This window comes from Acomys russatus, chromosome 11, assembly GCF_903995435.1.
Source record: "Acomys russatus chromosome 11, mAcoRus1.1, whole genome shotgun sequence".
NCBI lineage: Eukaryota > Metazoa > Chordata > Mammalia > Rodentia > Muridae > Acomys > Acomys russatus.
The window spans coordinates 48,437-69,430 of record NC_067147.1 but is presented as its reverse complement, the minus strand read 5'-3'; the positions used below and the strand labels follow the sequence as shown (position 1 = coordinate 69,430).

General features: G+C 40.1%; 1 protein-coding gene across 1 annotated transcript in view; it reads right to left on the bottom strand.

The window, feature by feature from the left end:
• Positions 1-20,994, bottom strand: part of Uxs1 (UDP-glucuronate decarboxylase 1) — a 79,245-nt gene that overhangs the window by 38,343 nt on the left and 19,908 nt on the right. The window contains exons 5-6 of the mRNA XM_051152688.1: positions 11,210-11,270; positions 6,332-6,512 (exon numbers count right to left, since the gene is read on the bottom strand). Coding sequence (XP_051008645.1) covers positions 6,332-6,512; positions 11,210-11,270 — 242 coding nt within the window. The remainder of the gene's footprint in view (positions 1-6,331; positions 6,513-11,209; positions 11,271-20,994) is intronic.

Below are 20,994 nucleotides of genomic sequence, written 5' to 3'. Positions count from 1 at the left end.
TGTCAAGCTGACAGAAAACCAACTAGCAGAGGCACTTAGGGAGGATTGTTCTGGATGTGCTCCTAACATGGAGCTTGTAGCCCAGTGCCATCCTTGACAGCAGCATTTACAGAGAGCAGCAGGATTCCAGGAGATGTACAACCTTTCCCATGCCTCTCAGTGTAATGGGAGAATGGGATTGGGCCTAGGTTCCTACCAAACAGAACTTCAATGCAGGATGCACATGTCAGAGGCCTGGCCTAGCCGTAGCCTGGGGCTTTTTGGGGCTCTCTTCCTCATGTGTCCATAATCTTCTGTTGCAAATTAAACAGAAAGGACCTCTGAGACCTACTACCTCCTTCAGTATAAATTTACACATGGGTGGTAAATCAAAGTTGAGACATTAATTCATAAATTATAATTAACTAAAATATTCCTAAGAGTACAACATGCCCCTAATGCTTACATTACCAAAGACGAAAGCCCCTCTGCAAACACACTTTCCCAACCCAACTTTTCACCTTTGGTGCCCAGGAGAAGTAGCTCAGGTCTTTTACTTCCCCTTCCCTGGTGTCCTTCCCATGGCCTCTCCCAGCATTTAAGTGTTTGGCAAAGGGATGTTGTGGCTTAGGGTAAATGAGCATAGCTGCCCCTGTCACATGAGCTTGCCAAGTAGACAGCGTTCTGCCAATCCCTCTTGTCCCTTCTCTTTTGGGCTCTTTCATGAGTGCTGCAGAAGTGCTACCCTCTACATCTATGTTTATGCAGACGCTGGAAAAGCAAAATGGAAGAGCTTCCAGCAAAATCCAGGCTCTTTGCTTCAGGAGGCTAAACAAGAGTCCTAGGATGACTATTCCAAAGGCATATAGCACAGCTTTCTGAAGCAAGTTTCTGACAGTTTCAATTGTCAACAATCTAACACCAATGAAGAGAATAAGACTGTACTATGTTCATGTGATGAGACTTTGTAATGACACTAAAGTGGAAGAAGTATGTTTCTGTAGAAAGATCTAGTAAGGCTACATAACAAAACAGTAAACACCTCCTTTAAAAAATTAAGTAGCTTTCTATGTATGACACAGAAGAGTTTGTGGAAGAAAATGAGGTGCAGGGGTATGTCACAAGCTGCTTTTTGAAGAAAAGAGAGGCACAAAGTATTTACTTGTATTAGCTGTTCACTAACAGACACTACCAATGAGAGACATTAGCCACAGAAGTTTCCAGCGTTCAGTCGGGACTGGAAATGTAAGAGACTGTTACAACATTTATTTTTAAATTTTGCACAAATGAGATTTCACCTGTTTTTAGAAAAATAGTTGAATACTAACACCAATAAATGCATTCTGAAATGAGGATTCAGGATAGTTTTCTTTAGATTTTGATAGGTTTCCAAATTTCCTTTAAAACACACACACACACACACACACACACACACACACGTATATTTATGCTTTATTTTTATCACTAGGAAAATAAATAAATTTTTGTAAAGAGAAAAAATATTTATCTCCCATTTAGATGTTTTTTATATTATATATTTTTTAAAAACATATACATTTATATCATTACACATAAATAAAATAAACTACATACAGCAGGAAGAACCACAAAATAATCAGGAATTAACTGTTACATTCATAGTGATTTGGCTATTCGTATTAGGCAAACCTTAAGTAAACATTTTTCCTATTTCCCATTTAGTTCTTTATCAATTAAACATAAGCAAGAAACTAAACTTTCATTTAACCCAATAAACCTGTACGTTTGTTGCATGTAGATTCACAAACATGAGTGTGGAGGTGTGAGAGTTGTGTGTGTGTGCATGTAGAAGCCAGAGCAGGTCCTAGCATGTCTTCACACTGGCTTGAGTCAGGGTCTGTCACTGAACCAAAAGAATGCTATCTAAGCTAAGCTGCCCAGACAGTGAGCTTTGAGGATCCACTTGTCTCTACCCACAATCCTCGGGGCAGAAACATATGAATCACACCCAAGCCATTAAGTTTGCAGAATAAGCACACTTACTCGCTGAGCTACCTCACCAGTTCCAGTTAAATACCTATGTTATGAAGATCATCTCAGAGACACAGGCTTCCCAAATTATCTTTCTGCCATGGACTCCTGGTTTACTTTCAGTGTAGTCTGACAGCACTACGTTGTATGAGTTTTTGGCTCGTTGTGCAACATTTTATGGAACAGGAAACAACCTATCTTGCAGAATGTTGCAAGTGAGCTTGTAAAGAATCCATTTTCTGGTGCTGTTAGATGAAACAGTTATTATCTGCCAAAAAGAGTAAGATGGAAATGGAGAGAACAAAATTACCAAATCCTGGAAGAACAGTAAGTTTGGCACCCAAGCTTTAAGCTACAGAATGGAAAAATAGCTTCAGATGTACCAATCTGAATGCCAATGATGGACTCTTAACTGTAGGCATAGGGTTACCATTTAGTTTAAATGCTGATTTCTGTACCCCCTCCATGTCTGGTTGCACTGTTCCCTAACTGTCTCCCTGAAATGTAAATAATGCAGCTTACAGCCAATTAATGAGCAGGGGAGAGAATAGGGCTGGACTTCCTGCCAGCCAGAGGAGGAAGAATTAGGAGAAGTGGGGAGGGAAGGAAGGAATTCAGCCTCATCCTCAGGTAGACTGTGGCCCAAGGAAGATCAAGAGGAAAGAGCTGGTGCTGAGAAAAGCTACAAAGTCCAAGTACCATGGAGATGTTTGCTAGTAGTAAGACAAAATAGCATAGAAGATTAAGAACAGACTTAAACTGCTTAAGATTGTGTTGTGAAGCCTTGTATTATAAAAGAGTCTCAATTATTCATGTGATAGCTGGGTTAAGAAATAAGTTAAGAGAAACAGTTTCATAAAAACAAAACAAAACAAAACTTAACAGCCTCAGCAGAGGACTAAGGATGTTGATAATTTCTGTGACTCCTCTCAAGGTTACCAGCAGTGAGTTATGCCCCTGTGCCTGGCTTCTATGGATTTTGCAGGTCTCCTTCAGACAGTTCTTTGCCCAGTCTCCCTATGAAACTATTTGACTTTCCCTTGATCCCTTTCTGAGGAGATGCCTCAACTATTCAACATGAGTTTGCATTTTGCACAGTTGGTTCATAGCCTTTGAGGCAACAACATAAAACTTTCTAGAAGTGTCCTATTTCACCTAGAGGTGAATCCAGGTATGGGCAACTTCAGAACTCCTACTGCTAGGATGTAGCAAGCATTTCCTCAGCTGACCCACAGCCACCCACAAGGAAGTCCAGATGGAGAGGAGGTCACCTGACCTACTTTGTAAAAACTATAGTCTAATTCCAAGGTGAGCCAACTCTAGTCCAGTTAAACAAGTAAATGCTTTAAAATAATACTGTGGAGAAGGTGTATTAGACAACAAAGAACACTATGTTATGTTTTAAAATACTGGGTTAGATCACATGATCCTATCATCTTAAGATGTCACTGCTTTAAAATAAAAAAAATTAGAGCAAAGGGTCAAGAAACCCATAAGACTGAATTAAAATGTAAGATTCTAATAAATCGAAAAAAGGCTAAAGAGATCTTGGGGAAAATGCTAGATCTATACCCACAGTTATAAGTCCTGTTCTTGCGCTAAAAAGCAACCAGGAAACAAAAAACAAAAGAAAACAAAAAAACTATCTGGAGTTCTTTTTTATTCTTCTTTTTCCCCAGACAAGTGTCTCATTATGTATATTCCAAGCTGGCCTCAAACACAATCCTCCTGCCTCAGCTTTCTTTGAACTGCAGTTATGCAATTAAATGAGTGTGCAACCAGGTCTGGCTGGCAGTTTGGTTTTCTTTAGTAAATGCCCTGCCTCTGTAGTAACCAAGATATTTACACCAAAACACTGGTTTTGCATGAAATTAGCAAATACATTTACTAACACCTTTTTCTAAAGACAGTGCTCAATGTAGAAGTGAGAGATACCAAACCACTACACTATGACATGTCAGATCCAAAGAAAACTGGTCCAGTCCCTAAAGTCCATAAGGCAAAAAGAACAAATGATTACCTATTAGCATACCAAAGCACATGCTGACATCCAGGTTCCCTAGCTCCTCATATCTTTTCCCCTACCTTAAACTTCTCTAGTGCACTGGCTACCCCACCCCCACTACTGATTCTCCTTATAACCCTGCTATTTTGGCTATGCCTTCTGTCTCGCTGCTCCCCTATGCTGTCTCCCTATTCATCCCCCCCATCTCTCCCTCTGGTCCTTCCTCCCTACCCTGCCCTATGTTCTGCTCTTCTCATGGCCAGATCAAATCTGCTGGCCATGTTAACTCTAAAACTTTTTCTGCTTTGAACTTTTCCAGATACTTCAGGATATTATTTCAATAAAAACCCCTTTACCATGCCATGGAGCAGTCACGCTGTCAGTTTATACATGAAGAAGATGCAGTCTCATTTGTATGGCTCACATTTAGACTGTTGTACTGATGAAATTCTAGCAAAGGTATTATAGAAAACACACAGGAGGACCTTATGTAAGATATAAATGCTACACAGCCTCAAAACACATCTTCAAAATCAGCAATGTGAAGCCTTCACTGTATATTCAGTGTGGGTGGATGCGGCTGCAGAAGCCTTGGACTCAAGCAGGAATCTATTGACTGTAGCAGGCTCCAGCTAGCCTGGGGCTTCTGTATTGTTAAAGGAGGTGGAGTATGCCAGCACTTAGCTCCTATGCTGCTGTTAGATTGACAAGAGCATAATGCTAGGTTCCCAGGTGGCAGTTCTCACAGCATACCATGGAGGAATTCAGAGGAAGAACTCAATGTTATCTAAGCCCCTGAACTCCTGAACTCATTTCCTTTGATAGGTGTGACTGATATGCCATAACTAAGGGGTAAAACACCAGATTTTGTTTACATTCTCACCATTATAGAAACCAGATGTCTGAGCACAAGGTACTGGCTAGTCATGTGCAAAGGCTCCAATGGCAAGTCCTCCGTTTTTTCAGTTGGGGGCTGCACAATGGTACTCTGCCTGGATCTTCACAGGCCTTTCTTTCTCTCCAAGTGTCTGAATCCTTCTTGATTTCTACTGTAAGGACAACCTTCATGGAAACTGAGAGCCAGAGTGTGATTCTCAATCACCTATGCAAAGGCTCATTTTCCCATAGAAGGGCTCACTGAACAGCGTCTGCAGGTTATGAGCAAATCTTCTGCTCACATACTATTGTCCCAACATAATCTTGTAAAGTGGCCAGGTTCCCTGAATGCTTTATACATTTAAAACTGAGATTTTACTATTCAAAAGCTATAATAGAAGCTCTGTCACTGTATCAAAATACCAAAGATAATTAACTTGTAAGAGCAAAGGGTTATTTTGGCTGACAATTCTGGAAGCTATAATCTGGGAAGGGGCCATATCACAGCACAAGTGTACAGTGTAACAAAATATTTTTATTATAAGTCCTGAGGCAGAGAAAGAGAATGGGTGAGGTCCCACAATCCCCTTTAAGAGTATGCCCCTGACAACCTAAGGGTGTGATTCTCAATCTTCCTAATACTGTGGCCCTTTAATACAGTTCATTATGTTGTGGTGACTCCCAACTCTAAAATTATTTTCGTTTCTACTACAAAAATATAATTTGGTACTGTTATAAATCGTAATATAAATATCTGGTGTTATGCGACCATTGTAAAAGGGTTATTTGATCCTCAAAAAGGTTGTGGCCCACATGTTGAAAACCACTGAACTAAGGACTTCTATATGGCACCCATCCCAAAGGCCCATGGTACTTGGCAATATAAGCACCCTGAAAAACAAAGCTTTATAGATGTATCTTTGGTCCATTTACAATAGCCAACTTCCTGTAAGATACTAAAAGTAACAACATGCAAGCATCAGGCAACAGCCTTGTCAGGCAGCAGGGCTGTTGTCTTAGTTCATTCAGCCCTCTATAATAAAATACACTGCTGGCTTATAAATAAGAGACATACACTTCTACACTGGAGGCTGGGAAGTCAGAGACAGCGGTGCCTGATGATACCTTGAAGTCTGGGAAGGAGTTACTTCTTGGTTTATAAATGATGGATCTCATTGTGTCTCACTGTGTTCAATGGGCGAGGGAGTATTTTGGACTATCGGGGCCCTAATAATGAACTATTTCAAGACCCCTCTTCCCAGCCCCATTGCCCTAGAAATTAGAATCTCAACATGCAACATTTAGACCATAATGTTGTGCATCACACAGGTGCTACTTCCACAGACCACTTTCAAGGCTTGGAAGGCCACATGACAGTGGAAAGGCATTCACCTGGCATTCTTCTTAAAGAAACTAGGATATGATAAAAACACTCAAAAAATAAAATGTGATACCAATCACCTTCAATGTAGAGAGGCTCCACCACATCATGGTTAATCAGCTCAAAGTTCTCATGGCCAATCCAATGTTCCACGTTTCTCTTCCTGCCTGTGAAGAAGTTGTCCACCACGGTCACCTCATGGCCATCCATCATGAGTTTGTCAGTCAGATGGGAGCCCACAAAGCCCGCACCTCCAGTGATCTGTATTGGGACATCCCCGAAAAACAGTGATGACAGATGACATGGAGACACATCTTTGGCACAGACACAACTAAAATTCTAGCAGCAGGAAAGATATAAACAGGAAAGGTAGCATCTTGACATATACACTCCAGAACAAAGATGCCTTACTACCTGAATACTGCTCACCTATCTTCAATCATGACAATACTCAAGGACTAGCACAAAAACCTACAGCTACTCAGTTCAAAATGTTTCTACTTGCTTTACAACAGAGGAAATACTGACCATGCCAACAGCTGCCTTTCCTTATCTTCAGGGTCCATATCCATTGATTCAATGGATCTGGAACTGAAAAAGTAGTGTAGTCTGTGATGGCTGTATCTAAACTGAATATACAGTCATTTTTCTTGGCATTTTCACCTGAATGATAATTTAAAGTGCAGAAGAGGGGAGATGCGGTCACCCTTAGATTCTGTTACCCATGAACCTTAGAAACCACCCTTACAGGTGTGAAGGGACAATGGTACACATACATAAAACCACTACTGATAATGTTAGAATCACTCTCTTAAAGTGATCAGCAAAATACAGAGGACTTGACTACCAAAAAAAAGTATATGATATTTCAGATACTTTAAAAGGATGTCATGAAAAACTAGCATCTTCCCAATTATTTCTAAGAACAAGTGAGAACCATAGATGTTTTAATAAAGAGGAAAGCCATAAAGGATGCTTTGCTGCCTGGTTACATCTGAACAGGAGCAGAAACACAAAGGCTGCAGGTGTCTAAGGGCCAATGAGGCACCAAAGGGGCCAGTACAGGAAGCCAGCAGCAACATGCTTCCTAAATCCTAACCACCACAGAAGTGCCATGCTGATTACATTTTAACATATTCTGAAAATGAAAAGAATTCATTCAAATTGAATGTTACCATAGGGGTGGAGGGCGAGAACAGATGACTTCCTTCTGGGCAGAGAACGGGATATAGGAATATAAAGCACCAGTTCAGGAGGAAGATAGTGATGGCAGCCACTATCCTATCCTGTTGTTTCTCCACTTGGACTTCAGTTTACTAATGTTCCCTACAATCTTAGTACTGGGTGGGCTGAGACAGGAGAATCAAAAGCTACAGACAAGCCTGGGAAACTTAGTAAGATGAGATAAGGTGAGGTGACTTACGATGAGGTGAGATAAGATGAGGTGGTATGAGATATGAGACTTGAGGTGGGTGAGGTGGGTGAGGTGGGTGATAAGATATGAAGAAGTCCTCCTTCCCTATACCTACTCTTCTAATCTGAAAGGCTTAACAGCAAGAAAACCCAGTTCACTCTAAAATAAAAGTATACAAATGACTAGATACGTAGTTTTAAAAAGACTTCACCATCCATGAACCTCTTGTTCCACTAACATCTCATGGAGTACATGATGCTGGCCACAAGTAAGAGGGCCAAAGGACCTGGGACAGATACCAAGAAGACCAGTCAGAAAATACCAACTAGCCATTTCTCTATGCTCTAGAAATGCAGCAGCTGAGTGAAAGTGCCAAGACCAGCTTCCCTCAAATGAAGGATATTTCTTTCGACCCCTTTGCTTTAGACATAAAGAGACACCAGAGAAGCTGAGATTTTCAAGATACTCTTAGATAATCACTCAGTAGCTTGAAGGAATCTTCCTAACTCCAAGCCTGCAGGTACAAGCTCACCCACCACACATCCCTACACCCAGACTGTATTTTCCTTCAGCTCTCCTACTGTTGTGGATTGGATGCTATTTTCAGAAGATATTGTAGCTCGGGGATCCGTTATTTCTCAAGAGATGTCATCATAAAAAAGCAAGGGCTTTGTGTCATGTGCCATCTTTCTGGTCCCCACATACTACAGCTGTGATGTTCTCTACCAAGGTGATCCTCCAGAGCATCATGTGATGCTCCACCTCTCAAGCTAGGAGCTAAATATGCCTTTTTTTTCCTTATAAAGTGCCCACATTATGGCAATATACTTATATTCTACCTATAGTCCTTATAATATAAGGATTTTTATGGGGAAATATCTGATTAAAATAATATATTCTAGCACTTGACTCAGGGGTATGAGATCTCATTTCATTTAATCTCTTTTTTCTGGAGGTTGAATCTAGGACCTCACACATGATATGAAGTGCTCTACCCCAGTGCCACATCCAGATCCTGGCCATGTTTTGTTTGTTTTTTCTTTTTACTTTTGAGACAGGTCTTGCTACATTGCCTGAAGCCACTTTGTAGTCCAGAGGTCTTGAATTAGTGATTTTCCTGCTTCTGCTTTTAGAGAAGCTAGGACTACAGGCCAGAGGTACCACTGTCTACAGGAAATTTTAATCTGCACCATCCAGATACATTTTCCCAAGAAGGCCATGATTAAAACTTAAAAACTCCAGTGATTTCACTGACACGCCACACATCACTGTGCAAATGCTTTTGATGTGATCATCTCTGTGGTGTTCTAGTATCTCTGAAGCCAAAAGACCTGGAGATATCCAAGGAAGCACAAACACAGCAGACTAAACTATAAACATGCACTTCTAACATTCCCATAGCCTCAGCACAGGCAACTCTTGGAGGCATCTTGTGCAGGAGCATTGGCTAATTCCTTTTGTTTCTGTCTTAAGCAATTCTATTCTAGTGAAAAGATTTAAGGTTTTTAATAATATTCTTATATAGTTACACTTTTCTAATTATAAATTTTATTTCATAAAACAACTGTTTCAAATGGAAATAACACTAGTGGAAGTTTGGCCTTTACAAAGCTTCCCCAGGAAGACCAACAGAGAAACAAAATATGGCTTAGAAGCTCATCTCAATGTGCATGGACTTCTTGCTCTTCTGCGTACTAATGGGCAGCTCAAACAGCCTTGCTCAAGGTGAGCATGTTAATTTATTTTTCCCAGCAAATAAACAAAAACAAACTGTATCTAAGGCTTACAACATTATGAAAGGTTTTAGATTTTGGCAATAATATGCAAGCACTACGTGATTCTGAAATGTGTGAAATCTATAAGACGGCACATGAATCAAAATTTCTAAGTGCGTTTGTTGTAGTAAGATATAAAGAAAGAAAATTTGCAAGACCACAGACTCTGTTGTCTGCTTTCGATCACTTCGTCCTGAAGGGGCCTCAGTGGGTGAGGGTGAACTCAGTACTGATGTGATTTGATGCGCTTGAGTGGGTTGGTGGAAGGGAGGATGGGGGAAGAGGGTGGGAGGGAGGGACCAGGAGGAAAGGAAGGAGGGGACTACAATTGGGATATAAAATGAATATATAAATTAAAAAGAAACAAAGAAATTGTGGAGGGTGCTGGACTTTTCCAAAGCATTGCCTTGAGTCACAGCCCACACAAAAAGAGGAGCTCTCCCGTCTCTCCAAGTCCATGATTGATTCTTCATACCAACATAAAACTTTTGTTCTTCAAACACCAAAATCATTAAAGTGAAAAGACAACTCACACAATGAGAAAACATGAAAAAAAAATGTGGTAAAGAACCTACAAAAATATATAAAAAACACTCTTTATGATCCAGTGATAAGAACAATCAACTTTTTAAAAAAAGTATCCAAAGATACAAAAAACAGCCAATGAACCCTAATGCATCCTAAATAAACTTTGGAAACATTATGCTAAGTGGAAGCACCCATCACAAGGGGACAAATGTAGCATTACCCCATCCATGTGATGAAGCTGACTGGCAGACTTATGCAGACAAAAAGGTAAGCAGCTGCCTAGGGTTGCATTATGGTGGTTCTGGGACATTGTGACCATGGTAAACTGGACTGGCTGTGTTATTCTGGGATTACAATAGACCAATGAATGACACTTTAAACAAACAGTGAATTATATGGTATGTGACTGCTGCCCCAATAAAGATGTGACTTTAAGAAAATACAACAGTAAAATCTCTGTGTAGCTACCTACAAAACAATAAGATACAGCTTTTCTCCTGGAGAGCTTGAGTTAATATTTAACAGGGAGACTCTTAGTCAGGGAAGCCCCCAGGATATTAACCAATGTGGTCCAAGAAACAGAAAAGGTAAAAACTGCAGGTGTTAAGTTTCAAGTATTTCCATAAAAAACTCATCCTTCAACCTTGAACTCTTTGGTTACTTGTAGATATTCTATTTACAGGGATTCCTTTTGAACTTTATAAATGCAAGATCATGTCACTTTTGACTACAGTTTAATTTTTTTTCGATGTGAATTAATTTTATCCATGAGTACATAAGAAAAAAGCCAAATGTCTACACAACATCACATATGTTCGTAACAAGATTCACAATAGCTTCATAGTAGACACAGCTCCAGTGCCCATCAACTAAGAAATGGACAAACAAGATATGGCACATACATACAACAGATATTGTTCAGCCATGAAAAGGAAGGCCATGGAATAACACTGGAAACACTCCTCTAAGTGAAAGAAGCCAGACACAAGAAAGCATAGTGCATTATCATTTCACCCACATGAAAGATTCAAAGGAGGTAAATCCCTGGTACAAGGTTTCTTGTCAGTATGAGATGCCATTAAAACAATGCAAATAAATTTAAAACACTGAATTGGGTACCTGAGGAGGTAGACTTTGATAACACAGAATCTGCACATAAAGCAGATATCTAAATATTATAAATAGTAAAATTATTATATTAATAATAATATTATAAATGTACATCTTATATGCAAACTTACCAAAATCCTTTTCCGGTCCTTTTCTGATAAAAACTTTACTGGTGGGTATTTCTGGGTGAAACTATAGTATAAAAAGATTAAAAGGAAAAGTCAGTCCAATGTGGCTCCCAAGTCACTCCCCAAGCTCTGTATAGATGGCACAGGAAAACACTCCCCAGAATCCTATGGACAAAGCCTGGCTTGACAAACCATGCAGGAAAATGGTGAATGTTATCCCTACATGTTTTGTGACAAACAATTTTGATCTTTTTTGCTATATTGATAAAGGGGCATCTTTTTACAAATCTATATACATACATATCTTTTTGTGAAAGAAAATATCTCAGCTGACTATATTTTCCATCTGTTCTCAGATGAGAGCACAGCTGCCACTTCTTTCTCCTCAATAGAGGAATAGAGAGAGAGGACATTGGATAATTCTAGCTCAAGACATTCCTTACCTATGCCTGTTTGGACTACAGTTCTGACTGGAGACTCAGGCTGAAGGTAAAAGCAGCTGCTGGCTGGCAGTAGCAGGAGGGAAGCACTACCAGTACTCACCCAGGTCAAACATGGAATGCACTAAACATGGTGGTGCTGCAAACATTAATCTTCAGCCTGGGGAGGCAAGGCAGGAAGATCAAGAGTTCCAGGCCAGCCTGACAGTGAGATACTGCCTTCTCCCAAAAACAGAAATAAAAAGAGCTAAGGATGTAAGAGTAAGAAAGCATGGAAAAACAGAGTTCAACCGTCAGTATCAATCACAGACACACACACATACACTGGATACAGGAGCATTATGAAGTCACAAGTTCATGTGAAAGATGTCTCTCAAGATAATGAAGAAACAGAACACAACTGTCTTCTACTCTGGATGTTTCTGCAGTCCCTTTCTCACCAGAGCTGGTGGCACAGTGACTGATCGTCTATAATTTTTGTCTGCTATTTGTTTTTCCAATGCTTTCCTGACCTTCAGACTCCATGGGTCTTCAGTGCACACTGATGTCTCAAGAGCAGAAGAATCTAATTAGCATAGGAAGCAGCCAAAGGAAATGAATGCAGACTTAAATGCATACTCTTATAAATGCAGGTAATCGGTGTGCAGCTTTGTAGTTATTGTTGTAACAGAAGAGATGTGAAAATGTTTGTAATGTCTTTGTCCCCAGCATGCACATGGCTATGGTCACTGAATATAACATGACAATGATTACACAGAAGCCTGTTCCCTGGGAGCAAGTAGGCAAGGAGGCTAAAATGGAGCAGAGGAAGAGCTTCCATGTTCTCAAAAAGTAAGCTCCCTTGTACACTATAACACAGGCAAACAGAAAGGTTTATGAAGACAAGGGTGTCAATGTTCGGCTCTCAGCTCTGTAGCCTCCAAGGAAGCTGCTAGGCAGCTCAGTGCAGCTCAGCACCTTCTGCTTCACCCAAGGCCCACAGTGGCCATCTCAGCTACAGACTGTCTTTGGCATGTCCTGCTAAGAGTCAAGACACATGAGATATTCTCAGTGCTGTGGGGAGCAAAGGCCTTGGGGCAGGGGAGGCTAAGTTGGAAGATCTGGGAAAGCTGGACAGATGACCTACTTGACAAATGATTCTTTTCTATACTATGTCCTTCATTTAGGTACATGAAGGCTGGAAACATAAAAGTCAGGAGGTCTACACACACCTCATCCATTCCTCTCCAGCTTCTCAGAGTTAAGTCACAAGTCACTTTCTTTTCCCACTCTCCAGGAATAGAGGTGATAATGAAAGAAGCTACATGCTGGCAGCAACAGAGAGCAGAGACACAGCCTCTAGTAGGCAATCCAGACAGAACTCAACATGGCAGTTCCTTTCCTCCCTGTGGCTTCTTCAAGAACCACTGTACTTTGATATTATTTTTTTAAACAGAGCTGGCGATCAAAGTGAAGGCTGCTAGCATCTTAGCCAAGCTTTCTTTACTGCTGAACTACAGACCCAAGACAGGAGTTTCACTCTTATCTCTCGGGGGAGTGAGTTGGCAGGTACACACTGGAAGGATAAAGTGGAAGGAGAAACACATGGTTCTGAGAGGACCAAAGGCACGACACTGTCAAGTAAGTGCCAGGAGTGAGCATATCCATTAGCCACGAACAAACCTCTGGACTCAGCATTCACAGGGATTAACCAGAAGACCCCCAGAAGTTCCTAAGAAGAGAGCATGTTCAATTCTCTTACACAAGGGAATAGCACTTACACAGAACCCTCATGGTCCGCCAGTGTGCTTCTGAGAGCCTATCTAGACAGTTAGACACAGAAGAGGGGGCATAAATGGATAGCAAAGATGTCAAACTTCTGGCTTCTTCCTCATACTCCTGACCTGAGATAAAGGCCTAAGGGCTTGGTAGGATTTTCCCCCTTTTGGCAGGGTTTCTCTGCAGTAGACTTATTTGATAAGTTCAATTGTAAGGTGGGGATCAGACAATGTTGACCCCGAAGTTGTGGGCATATTAATTACCTGTCATTATGCAAGCTGACCAATTCTAAATTAGAAAAGGAGATTCCCTCAAAACTGTTTAAAACATCAGCTTTGGAGGAGGGGCTGGATTTCAGACACCCAAGCCCCCTGACATGGTCTGGTAAAACATGGGAAAGGCCAGGGTTCAAGGTCTTCCCACAGAGGGTCTTCTTCTATGTATGGTTGATGTGCATATATTTCCTCCCCCTAATAAAAGCTACCTGATCTGCCCATAATGTCTGAGATTTCCCCTGCTGATATTTGTTGGACTCAAGATGTTCCCTGTCCTTAAATCCTTTAATGAGTAGAGAGAACAAATCTGATCCAGACCCTTAGACGGTAATGCTTTGAATCCTCTCAGTGGAGTCTGGTATTGACACAGGGTGCACCTCATGTCAACAGTCACTACACCAGGTTGTTTGAGGAATAACAACAAAAGCTCTGTTCATGTTCACTCTAGCTACAATTCCTTTCCAAGTATCTTTAAACTATAGTTGGTGGAAAGTAATATGGAACCCGAGGATATGGAAGGCCAACTATAGCCCCTTGAAAGGAAACTTGGTGTTATTTATCCCAGGAAGAAAATGGCACGAAGTTTTCTCGGGAGTATACTTTAGAAATAAAGCCGATCTGAACAGTGTGCATCCCTGCTATCAAAGCAGCAAACAGCACCTCAACAGAAAGCAACGATGACCCAATTATCACCTTATCAATTATTTAACGTTGTTTTAGACTTTCACCTTAGGTTTTAGGACACACCTGTAAGAATAGTAAGCATTCTCATTAAGAGTCTAAGTTACCACTGGGTTAAGAATGAAGCTTGGCAGCAGACTGCTTCCAGTGAGTTCATGCAGAAAGCCCTGGGTTCCAACCTGCATATCATGATAAAATAATCATCTTTATTTTATTCAAAGATCAATTTCAAAAATAGAAATGAATTTAGCAACAGAATGCAACACGCTCTCTAAGTTCCGCTGTATGCAGACCAAAAATGTTTTCAGTGAGTGGAGTAAGTGAAAATGTTTTCCTTTGTCGTTACTTCCTACTTGCACAGCAGGTCACTAAAGGTGGCTTAAGTGCTCAGATTTTATGCAATACTATCTTACCTTATATACTGAATCTGTGATGATTTCATTTCTATGGAAGGTACTAGAACCACACCAAACACCAAGAATGACTGCAAAATCAGTATGAATAAATGAGAACCAGTGTATAGGCTCAGGAGCGCATGAGCTACACTGTGAAACTGTGTGTAGAGAGAAGGTTCTTCCCTCAGGCCTCACACACCAAGGAAAGCAGAACTATTTTAGCAAGAAATCAATATGGAGACTATTCCTACTTTCTAAGGCAGTGGTCCTCAACCTTCCTAACGCTGCAACACATTATCAGAGTTCATGTTGTGGTGACCCCTAACCATAAAATTATTTTCATTGCTACTTCATAACTGTACTTTTGCTCAATATATATATATAATCTCCAGATCCAGAGGTCAAGTTGTAATGGACACTAAGGGATCATGCTACCATCCACGGCTTCAATTTCTATTTTCCTTTCAATTGGTATTCCCCTTCTTTGCTGACCCTTTATTGTCTGCCCACTCTATTCTTGGAGGGAGGAAAAGACAGCAACTCCTCATGATACAAACTAAATTAAAAAACAGATCGTTCACCATAGTCAAGTCAGGATTATTTCAGAGATACGGGGAATGGTCAATACACAAAGCAATGTAATGTAAAATGTAAATTGTAATATAAAATGTAAACTGAATTAATGGACTCAAGGACAGAGATCACATGATATTAGATGAAAAAAAAAGGCCTTGGGTTCCAACTGCCACATCATAATAAAATAATCATTATTTTATTCAAAAAACATTTAAAGACATGGAGATGAATTTAGCAAGAACATGCAGCAGGCTCTCTGAGCTGACACTATCCAACATCTATCCCTTTGTGTTAAAAGTCCTGAAGAAACTTAGACTAGAAGGAACACGTTTCACCATAGTAAAGACTGAACACGAATCATAGCTAACAGTGAGTGGGGAAGCCCACAGCACTCCCCTCAATCCAGAAAGTGTCCACTTTCTCTACACTACTTCAATATAAGATTGGAAATCTTAGCTAGAGCAGTAAGACAAGAGAAATAGAAAAAAGTAAAACAAATAGGAAAGAAGAGATCAAAGTATCTTTATTGGCAGATTATATGACTAGATCAGAGACCCTAAAGACTTTGCCAAAAAACTCTTAAAACTGGAAATACTTTCAAAGGCAGGATACAAAATCAACAATCAAAAACTGAGTGGCATTTCTACATACCATTGACAAATATACTGAGAAAGAAATCAGGTAAACCAAGCAAAAAACCTTGGAATAAACCTAACCAGAGATGTGGGAAAACCTTGATGACAAGAACTTTAAAACACTGAAGAAATTGAGGAAACCACTAAAAGACAGAAAGACCTCCCATGTACAGGATTAATACTGTGAACGTAGCTATTCTACCAAAAGCAATCTATAGATTTCATGTAAACCATATCAAAATTCCAATGACCACTTCACAGAATTGAGAAGGGGGATTTCTTAAAATTAATATGGAAGAAAAGACCCAGAGAGCCAAAGAAATCCTGAGCACAATGAGTACTATCAGGTATTCACCATACTTGATTTTAAGTTACACTACAGAGCCGCAGGAATAAAAACACCATGGTACTGGCACAAAAACAGACACATCGACCAATGGAATAGAACCAAGAATCCTGATACATGGCCACAAAAGTGCAGCTTCCTCATTTTTAATGCAGGTGCATATTTAACAAACAGACCTAGGAAAGCTGGATGTCTACATGAACAAGGATGAAACTAGATCCTTAACTCACTCTACTCATAAAGGAACTCAAGGCCATCATAGTACTTGGAAGACGGTAGTGCTTAGAGTCATGCAGACTATGGAGGCCTAATTCAAGAGGCTTCAGAGAAGAACAGTATTGGCGACTGGGTTAAAGACTGTTTTTGTGATATTGTGGCAAAGAATGTGACAGCTTTCTGTCCTTGTTCTAAGAACTTCATGGTAACTTTAAGAGATGGACTTATTTATTTGGCAGTAGGCATGTTGGTTTTGTGATAGAGGAGGTGGAGTTATTTCCTTGCTGCCATTTTCAAAACCTCCTGCCACTGGCCGCTCAGGAGATAGAGCTACTACCCTTCGCCCCATCTTTGCTAAGGCCAGTCATGTGACTAACCACCATCTACGTTTTGGGTATTGTATATACTCTTGCTATCCTTACTAAATGCTTCCATCCCTGTTCAAATCCTTTCTAAACTCCAAATACAGCTTCTGTGTTTTAGAATGTTTACCTAATTTTGATTTTTATAGTTTTAAGGTTGTTTTACCCTGATTCAAAATGTTTTTACTTCTAACTTACGTCTTTACTAATTCTTAGACAAATAAATAAATGCTGTTCCTTCTGTCCCCAGCTACGCTGGCTTCACCTGGAGGGTTCCTGATCAATGGATTTGATGTAATATTCTGCTGTATCAACATTTATTTGGTTACGATGTTAAAACTTAAATCACTACCGTACAAATATATTTAGCCTTGTTCTTATTAATCTATAACATAGCTTTAAATTTTTATAAGCGATGGGCTTTTATAAACTAAAACATAAAACAAACTGTTCTGTTCTCTTTTTATGGACTATGCTTATTTTAGTAAGGTTCCAACTTAACAGGAATAAAACCTAAACTCCTCGTCTTTAATTATTAAGGTCTTTAACATATTCAAAAATGAATGTTTAGCAATGTTAAGAACCAATGTGATTAATTATATTTTAAAGGTTAAACACAGAATAAGGTCATCACATTCAATTTTATGTTTGCATGGTATAGTTTAGAGCAGATAACTAGACACAGACAAGATCACTTAACAAATATGCTAACCCTTAAGCTTTTCAGAGATGTGCTGATTTTGACATTTAACATGTGTAAGTTTATAATAAAAAACAGAGAACCCCAGATCATAACAGTTGATTCTCCAGGGTCTCAGAATACTTGGGCACAATGGCAGCTGACTCCAACCCTGGATTGTGGTATGATGACTTCTGGGCAAGACTGTGCCCAACATTTTGCCCTTTGCTAGGGCCCAGCCTGAACTGTGGACAAACTGGACACCCGGAGAGTGACTGTCTCATGTTGCTGAAAACAAAGTGAGGTCAGTTTCTTCCATGTCCTCCTTCCACAGAAACAGCCTCTCACCTTCTGTGTCTGATGCCAGACTGTCATGCTGCCACATGAGACAACTGGGTCAACTGTCTATTTACTGGGATATGGCTAACTAGTCATCTCTGTCACCTTTATTAATATCTAGATTCATTTAGGTTACAATTTATCCTTCTCCAGCCTCTGATCGCACTGACAGCTAAGCTGATGTTAGCTTGATAGCTAAAAAACAGACAATTAGCCCCTTAGCCCAAAGTATCTGCCTTATAAGTTCACTGATCAATTCATTACCTAGTTAAAGTTACTAACTAGATACTAGAGGCTCTTATTTAGAAAGGCAAACAGGTTTGTCTTACTCACAGACCTAAGATTAAAGATAAACAGGCTTCAGATACCTTTCCAGTCTTCTTCATATGCAGGAGACCAGACTTTAAGCCTCACTCCTAGAGCTACTGTCAGGTCTAGATACAGTCTACCTTGTTACAAGATTTCCTTTTACCATTCTTTTAGCTAAAGGACAATGACTGCTCACAACAATTTCACCTAGGTCATAAAGCTTCCGAAAAGATGTTTTATGAATGCTAGACTGTCTAGGAAGTTGTTTTAAGTTGGTAAATCCAACTTATGAAAGTCAACGTGTCTAAAAGGATTTTTTATTTCTTCCTGTTGCTATGGTATTGTTTTATATATATATATAATATATATATATAATATTCAGAGTGTTGACACTGATCAATGGAGCTCTGATTTATTAATCTATTGTAAAATATTCTACTACATGACCCACTATAATATTTCCAAATTCAAGATTTTAAATTTCTCTTTGTTTGTCTTTTACTTAAAATGTTTCTCATTATGCTTAAATTGTATACATCCATTCTTCTGGGCAGATCTCTTTCTTGATTGTACTGATGCTGAAAATCAAGATCAAGTGATGCTTTCTCCTTCTGCTCTACAGATTTCTGTCCTCCCCATGTTACTGTTCCACAGATGCCAGAACAATCGATGACGCTTCTGCCTTTCCTAAGCTCTCCTCAAAGAGAATGTATGCTTTTCAAGTTTTTCCCCAAGTCTCTGCTATGCTATATGCCTACTGCCTTTTCCTACAATGTGTGTTCACTAAAGATTGCAAACAATGATGATGTTAACATGTCTAAAATTTACTTCTTTTTGTAAACTTAAAAGGATTCTTGTAAGATACAGAAATCCACCTATCAGGTCAAATGGATCCCAGACAAGTCTGTCAATCAACAGCCTAAATTTCTCAGCTACTGCCTATCCCTGAGGGTGGGATTCCTCCCCATTTTTACTGGTTTTGGGACTCCCATCCCGAACTACCTGATTGCCAACTTTCTGCACCCAACACCTGCTGATTAAATGAATTCCCCCTTCCTAGTCAGTGTAAACACTTCGCTTTGTCCAAGAGACTGTCAACATTTCTCTGCTTTACTCAGAGCTGAGCAGAGAGACTCAACCCTGATCTGCATGACTGGCTGGTCCTTCTCTCTGATCTACAACTAGGCCTCTTCCTACAGGCGGAGAACACTGATTTTTTACGCACCACCACCTGCCAAAAAAAATCCTAGTGCACTAGTTGGCTGTGTCTTCAGGCCAGCTCATCCAGAGAGCTGCACTCTTTTGGTCACTGACCAGAGCTGACTGACAAGTTGCTGGAACAGTCTGTACTTGTCTTTTTGAGTTACAATTGGTTTATGGGGACACCCTAATGGACTACTGACTTCACCTCCCTGTGCAAAACAGTCCATTTACCACCATTCCAGGCTCCTCTGGGATGCCTTTGGAGAATTTCAAATCCCCATTACCACACTAAGGGCTGCTAAGCTTACACCCTTGTGCAACCAAACTTGGACAGATCAAGAGATCCAAAACTAAACTTTTAAATACCATCAGCAATTGGGTAAAATGGAAGGAAGTTCCCAATGTTTAAACCTTTTCTTTGCTCTCCCCATATTTTTAAGCATTGTCTCTTTCCTTATTTTCAAGCCTTTCTCTTTGCTCTCCCAAAAGTTTCAAATGTACACCTACAGGGAATTTTCTCCCTAACCTACTAACTTTGCCTTCTGCCCACATATCTGTTCCAGTATCCTGTCAGACTTTCTACATGCAGGACAATGCCAAAGCAGCTACCCACAGGTGCTCTAGTCCGAACTCACAGATTGTGTCAGTGTACCTGTGTTGCCTCTCCTACCTACAGATGTTCTCAGCAAAAGCAACAGCCTGCTGCTCTTCTGGGATCTGGCCAACATGCCAGCCTTTTAATCCCCTGTTGCCACCCTACTGTGAGCAGGAAGCAGTCAAAGACATTGATATTTTCACCCCTTATCCATTAAAAAAAGTCTGAAATGCTGTGCTACAGACCAGGGACAAACAGCTCCAGGTTCTGCCAGCACTCCTGTGTCCCTACGTGCTGTAGGACATGGCTGACATACCCTGCCCTCTACCTTGAACTTTCAGGACAGAGCTTTTCCTTCCCCTTCACCATGTCATCTAGACATTTCAATGCTCTTGCTTGTGTTCCTCTCACTCTTCCTCACCTCTTACCTATATTTATATACTTTAACTGACCTTATATGAAGACAATCCAATGTCCTAATATTTTAATTATTGGAAAAGGGAGGAATGTTAGGATTGTGCCCCAGTCTGCCTAGCATCCTGTGATATCATTACACACCTGCCACAGGGTGTGGCCCTGCTCAGGAGTATATAGAAGGATAAACCCACCTATGTACCTCTCTTTCTCTTGCTCCCTACGTCTCTGTTTCTCTCTAGGGTACCCCTCTCACTTCTTTTTGTCTCCATGCTCATATAATAAACCTCTCAATATCATATCTGTTGTGTTGCACATATTTTATATTTCTCATCGTATTTAAAAGTACGTACTTTATCCACTGAAGTATCTTCCCACCCCTGATTTTAGAAGGATTTTTTAAACGTAAGATCTCTTGTTAGACCTCAGCAAAATCATAGTAAAAATTAACATGAAACAAGTAGCAAAAAAGAAATCTCCCCTTCTTATTTTCCCTAAAGGAAATCTGTTGGTTTCATAGAAATAGTCCTTAATGACAAAGGGTTTTAAAATGTTTTAAAACACC